The sequence below is a fragment of the Centruroides sculpturatus genome, unplaced genomic scaffold, assembly GCF_000671375.1.
Source record: "Centruroides sculpturatus isolate CEXI.00-Female unplaced genomic scaffold, Cexi_2.0 scaffold3548, whole genome shotgun sequence".
Taxonomy (NCBI): domain Eukaryota; kingdom Metazoa; phylum Arthropoda; class Arachnida; order Scorpiones; family Buthidae; genus Centruroides; species Centruroides sculpturatus.
The window spans coordinates 1-7017 of record NW_019388108.1 but is presented as its reverse complement, the minus strand read 5'-3'; the positions used below and the strand labels follow the sequence as shown (position 1 = coordinate 7017).

Sequence of the window (7017 nt, the reverse complement as noted above, 5' to 3'; positions counted from 1 at the left end):
TATCCCTGTGATTGTCGTGAGTCTGAAGATTCAATTTCTGAATTGTTAAGGCGAAGTTTAAAGACCTAATGTAAGAAATATAAATAAACTAAATTATCTGGAACACTTTTACATTCATTTTTATATCTAAACAACTTCTTAATACATATAAAGAATTATTAAAGTTTTAAATAAATATTATAAAATTCTCTAACCTGATGGTTTTCTTCTTTATTAACACGCAAATGTCCATAGCACACTTTACATTTTTCTGGTTATTATACGACAGAAGGAAAGCACTAAAAATTTTGAAATGTCTTTCAGATTAATTTTAATTCTAATTATTTTAATAATAGTGTATAACTAAATAATAATAATTAATTAACATGTTATCAAATCCTGCGTTTTGAAATTATTTATGACACAATGGCGACTGCGGGATTTCGTTTCAGTAGCATCAAATATATACGATTTAAATTAAATATCAGATCAGTTAATTTACTACAATCAAGTTTTTTAAACATGTTTGTTTTTATAGTCAATAATAATGACATAATTTGCCTTCTAATTTGCAGCGCCTGCTTAAAATTCGCAGAATAATTTAAATGAATCATTCTACTTTTTAAAGACTTTATCTGTGTATGTGTAAGTACGGTTAATGTTACTGAATACAATTATATAATAATTTCTAAAGGAGGAATTGACCTTATTTCATGTTACTGTACCGTTGGTTTTAAATAGTTCATTTGTTTGCACCACTGATTGGCACAACTCAATGGTTTCTCTGAAAAGTGGCAAACATTCAGAATGTACTAAGTATAAATTGTTGTAAGAATCTAGTAAAATAATTCAGTATTTGAACGAATTTGTCATAATTTTATTAAGTTTATAATCGTTTATAAACAGTTTAAGAATTTCGTTAGATAATTTTATCATAAAAATAACTAAATATAAATCTAGATATAATTATGATTGTTACGTATATATGTAACCTAACTACTGTAAATTCTACATGAAGATTTGAACGAATGTTGTAGTATTAATTTTAGTAAAATACATTATATTAATATCGAGGTATTTACCTGATAAAGAAAAAAATTTCGATCATTATTTTATCAGAAAAGGCTATTTCCACAAAANCTTTTACAACTGTGTCCTAAGAATATTGTGTCCTATTCATATACTGTGTCCTATACGATATTGTGTCCGGAAGAAGAATTATTGTCCTAATTCTACCACATCGTTGGATATCACAACCTTTTTCCTTAAGAATATTCAAAGACATAAAGAGGTATGGACCTTATTTTTGTGAACTCTCTCTCGGTCCTTCGCGGTTCAGGGATTCAGATTTTCCCTTTTGAAATTGGTTATTGTAATCTCTATGTAGCTAATAAATCGTTGTTATCCTTTTAAAGTGGTGTCATCTTTACTCGTATATCGCCGGTCATCTTACCGACGCACTCCTCCCTCCACCACTCGACCCGGGAAAAAGAACCCTTAAACCACCCATCCTGACAGTGAAAGGGTTTAACAACCTGTTACCGGATCGGGAGGCCTACACCCTCCCCGGCGGTTCACAGTAATGTATGTTATATATGAAATATGAAATAGTTATCTGGTAATTTTAGTAGGTTTTATTATATTTTTTTATTGTAAAAGTTTCTACTTGTAATGTATGTACTTTCCTATTTTAGCCATTTGATGAGCTTGGAGAACTGATAGAACTACAATACAGTTGACTAAACTACTCAGAGTCAAACAACTTAATTTATAATATCCCTGTGATTGTCGTGAGTCTGAAGATTCAATTTCTGAATTGTTAAGGCGAAGTTTAAAGACCTAATGTAAGAAATATAAATAAACTAAATTATCTGGAACACTTTTACATTCATTTTTATATCTAAACAACTTCTTAATACATATAAAGAATTATTAAAGTTTTAAATAAATATTATAAAATTCTCTAACCTGATGGTTTTCTTCTTTATTAACACGCAAATGTCCATAGCACACTTTACATTTTTCTGGTTATTATACGACAGAAGGAAAGCACTAAAAATTTTGAAATGTCTTTCAGATTAATTTTAATTCTAATTATTTTAATAATAGTGTATAACTAAATAATAATAATTAATTAACATGTTATCAAATCCTGCGTTTTGAAATTATTTATGACACAATGGCGACTGCGGGATTTCGTTTCAGTAGCATCAAATATATACGATTTAAATCAAATATCAGATCAGTTAATTTACTACAATCAAGTTTTTTAAACATGTTTGTTTTTATAGTCAATAATAATGACATAATTTGCCTTCTAATTTGCAGCGCCTGCTTAAAATTCGCAGAATAATTTAAATGAATCATTCTACTTTTTAAAGACTTTATCTGTGTATGTGTAAGTACGGTTAATGTTACTGAATACAATTATATAATAATTTCTAAAGGAGGAATTGACCTTATTTCATGTTACTGTACCGTTGGTTTTAAATAGTTCATTTGTTTGCACCACTGATTGGCACAACTCAATGGTTTCTCTGAAAAGTGGCAAACATTCAGAATGTACTAAGTATAAATTGTTGTAAGAATCTAGTAAAATAATTCAGTATTTGAACGAATTTGTCATAATTTTATTAAGTTTATAATCGTTTATAAACAGTTTAAGAATTTCGTTAGATAATTTTATCATAAAAATAACTAAATATAAATCTAGATATAATTATGATTGTTACGTATATATGTAACCTAACTACTGTAAATTCTACATGAAGATTTGAACGAATGTTGTAGTATTAATTTTAGTAAAATACATTATATTAATATCGAGGTATTTACCTGATAAAGAAAAAAATTTCGATCATTATTTTATCAGAAAAGGCTATTTCCACAAAAACGTAGCTGAACAACTCTGGAATATTCTGTAATTTTTCTATATAAAAAAATAGTTTTAATTAAAAAAAGAAATAAAAACAAAAAATAAATAATTGTGTGGGAACGGCGATTTTTAAAATGCAAAACAAAAATATTTTGCATGTTAGTATGTAGTGAGGAGGATTTATAATATGTTTCTTACTTATAGTTTGTATGCTTATATTTTTCTCTTCTTTTATAGATTTTTATAGGTTTTTGCCCTAAAAACATTCCTAAATTAATATTTTTTTCAGTTTTTAGTTTTAATGGAATCAGGTATACAGAATAAGGAATATATCTTGTACTGATTTCTTTTTCTGAATAACGAGTTTGTTTTACCATTCTTATCTTATACCGACATCTGTTATGATATTTTCTTATTAAAATTTATTATTATTATTATTATTATGTGGCAAAAACCTCATTTTTAAAAGTAGGCATAACTTTTTAAAACCTTGTAAATGCCAATAACAAAAAAATTGTCATTACGTCCGAGTATATTCGCGATACGTTAATCTGATTCCGCTGTATATTCCCACGTGTCTATTCCTTCCACCCATAATCCGAGAACACTCGGAATATGGACTCCGCAGCATCACGCGCAGCCCGAGTTATAGTATACTATATTACATATAAATGTACGAACAAATAAAAACGCAGCAAAACGGGTATTTGCAGCTAGTTATTAAATAAAAACAATCAATTTTTTATGGATTTCTGAGAGGCATTCAAAGCGAAACAAATGGGCTTAAAGAGTTTATCATGACAATTTAATAGCATCAACTGCCCCTAATACGCAAACCTTCTTGTGAAATTTAAGAGGTTTTCGAGAGAGAGCACGGCAGTTATGAAGCTTCAAATACAGTGAACAAAATCTTAGAGTATGTGGGTGTGGAAGGTCACCTCCACACACACATTCCATACTAATTTCAAAATGACTTCGCAAAATCTTTGCATTGCTGGAAGTTTCTAGGTTTTCTGAGTCCTAAAATGTAGAAATATTGGGGTCATATTTTAACCGATCGCCATATTATCTTCTGTTGTATACAAGTAAAAATTTTCCGTACACTGGTGTATCCTGGTACAGTAGAGTCTCGAAAACTCGGCCTAATGTGGACCGAAGGGTGGCCGAGTTTGTGAAAATGTCGGGTTATCGGGAATGGGGTAAAAAAAATAATTATGAGTGTTTCCTCAGAAAATACTGTACTGTACTTGTATGTATTGTTTACTTGAGAATACAACAGAGAATAAACTGCCCAAATACCATTAAAAAAGTACGTCCTTTATGGAGGCATAGAGCCTCTATTACATGAAAATGAAAATTAATAAATACACTGTGTACAGAAATTTACCTGATAAGACAGACCTCAGAAAAATACTTTATGAGGCATAAAGCTGTCTAGAATGAAAATTAATTAACTAAGGATTTTTTTTCCCTGCCAGTGTGTGGCCGAGTTATCCGGACCGCCGAGTTATCGAGTGCCGAGTTTTCGAGACTCTACTGTATTTGTTAGTGTTTCATTTCTTACTGTCTGTAAATATTATGAAATACAAACACTGTATTCACAACTCTCGTTGATTTATAAAAATTTTCTTATGTCAGTATTGAACATATTTTTTGCTGGTTTGTACTAAGCAGCAGAAAGCAGCTGTGGTTGGGTATAAGTAACCACAGCTCACAGTTCCATGTTTTAAACTGCAGTTACTCATATAGTTTGCAAGGTGCAGCAATAAATTTTTAAACAAAGTTTCAAAATTGCAACGTGTAAAAGCAATAGACAAACTTACCTACTGTTCCATAAGAGACCATTACAGTAATGTGCTCAAAAATTATTATGCAGATTATATGAAACTTAATTCCACAAAACGCAGCAGTTTTCTCTCCAACACAATGAGACTGTAGTTTACTAATTGACTGATACAAGGAAACGGAGATCAAATTCTTCATGGTAGTATCTAAAATTAGTTGTAATCAGAATAAATAATTCAGATAAAATTAGAACTTTTTTAAAAATAATAAATATATCAAATATATTGTCAATTTGGTATAATAAAACTTAGAACTGAATTTTGAACAACTGAAAAATCTCATGAAATTTTGGATTTAATCTTAATTTAATTAAACTTCGTTTTCAGATACGAGCTGCGTTGAAATAGTTTCAGAAATGGACAAAATATAAAATAGTTAAAAAAATAAACAAATTTCCTCAAAATATAAAAATATTTCCTTCTGAACTTTAATATATTTCCTTTAACAATTTCTTCAATTTGGGAAATACAGCACCTCCTCGCTACATCGCTCGAGTCAACAGACAAAGAAAAAGTGCGATATTGGACGGAGTGTTCTAACAGAATAGGAAAAATCCTGGGTATTTACTAAACAGGTTAGGGGAGATCGGGGCAACTTCGGCATGCGGGGCAAGTTTGTCAAGCGCTTTTTTTTAAAAAACAAATTAAAAAAAACTTTGTTTATAGGTTAGGCAGTTGAGTTTCATTGGTAGCTTGTTGAGTGTAGTGTTTTTATTGTTCTCCAACAAGCGTAGTTGAATTATCAAGCAAATTTTCATTTTCGTTCAATTCCATATAATATTTTTTTTCCATTTATATTGAATTGGCAGGTTTTGTTATAATTCCATGATAACGAAAGTTACTTTTCCTGTTAGAAGGATGTAACTTCAACTTATTCACGTGGCCAGATCGTGGCTTGGCATTCTGTTCTCAGGGTTGTACTTAATGTTTCGAAATCATGACTAGCGGGGTAAGATCGGCAACATAAAGCCACATTAGAAGCAAAGGATAAAAATCAAACAGATGATAAATGAAAACATGTTTGCATTTGTTATTCATGTATATATGTCTTTGAACTTGCATTTCGTTGTAATAATATTAAATGGGTGTTGGATTTGTATTTCTTTGTTTTAATAGTGAATTCCAACTTATACATTGTTAATAACATAATTTTATATACGTGCCTATCTTGCCCCATTACTGTTGCCCCTATACCAGGGGCAACTTTAATAAAAATAATTAAAATAATTACAACTTTACAAAAAGAGAGAAGTTGCCGATCTTGCCCCTATACCCGGGGCAACTTCGTCAATTTCTCTCTTCTTGTAAAGTTGTAATTATTTTAATTATTTTTATTTCCAAACTGATTTTAACCAGTTCTATAGTAAGGTAACATTCCAATAGACAATATGCATAGCTTTTTTTCAGTTTACAGCAGTATTTATTACACAAAATTTAAGTAAAGCTTAACATGCCGATCTTGCCCCGATCTCCCCTATACATGGTACAAAATTTCTATTCTCTGTTCTTTCATTACCAAGTGTTTCAGGTATAAAATAAGCTTAATTTTGCAATACTGAATTTTATTCGTGGCAATAACTGAAAACAAGCTCCATATTATCGAATCCGCAATAGAATTTTAAAAAAGCACAATTTGAGAAAAGAAAAATTACAACATTAATAATGGAAAAGTTCTTCAGATGTGGAAGATGGAAACTGCTTAAAATACAGTTGGGGAAACTGTATTTTAAGCAGTTTTCATCTTCCACATCTGAAGAACTTTTTCATTATTAATTTTGTAATTTTTTTTTCTCAAATTGCGCTTTTTTGAAAATAATTTAACTGTGAGAAAAGAAAAGATTTTAAGATCCTAGATCGAGAAATTGGTGGTTGTATTAACAGCAGTTTATGGCAAAATATAAAACTTTCTTTACGCTTTCCAAAAAATTCTTTCATAATAAATTTTGTAATTTTTTTTTCTCAAATTGCGCTTTTTTGAAAATAATTTAACTGTGAGAAAAGAAAAGATTTTAAGATCCTAGATCGAGAAATTAGTGGTTGTATTAACAGCAGTTTATGGCAAAATATAAAACTTTCTTTACGCTTTCCATAAAATTCTTTCATAATAAATTTTGAAATAAATTTTTATTATAATTATTTGAATGAAAATAGACACTTTACACTAAAGTATTTCTACAATCTTAGTTATTCTAGTGTGAAACCATGACACATGTTATATAATTATATAACATTGTATGCATAACAATTTCTATTACATTTGTATTTTTGAAACTTTTAATTTTTAAACGCACTTTGTAATAATTGTGATACAGTTTTTTC

General features: G+C 29.4%; 1 protein-coding gene across 1 annotated transcript; it reads right to left on the bottom strand.

Moving 5' to 3' along the window:
* Window positions 1–1191: 1191 nt before the first annotated feature.
* Window positions 1192–4842, bottom strand: LOC111616785. Its single transcript, XM_023358150.1, has 4 exons — window positions 4678–4842; window positions 2815–2908; window positions 1948–2031; window positions 1192–1818 (listed from the first exon to the last, which is right to left on the bottom strand). The coding sequence occupies exons 1-4, from the start codon at window positions 4835–4837 to the stop codon at window positions 1743–1745; spliced, it is 414 nt and encodes a 137-aa protein (XP_023213918.1). The 5' UTR covers window positions 4838–4842; the 3' UTR covers window positions 1192–1742.
* Between the last annotated feature and the right edge of the window lie 2175 nt (window positions 4843–7017).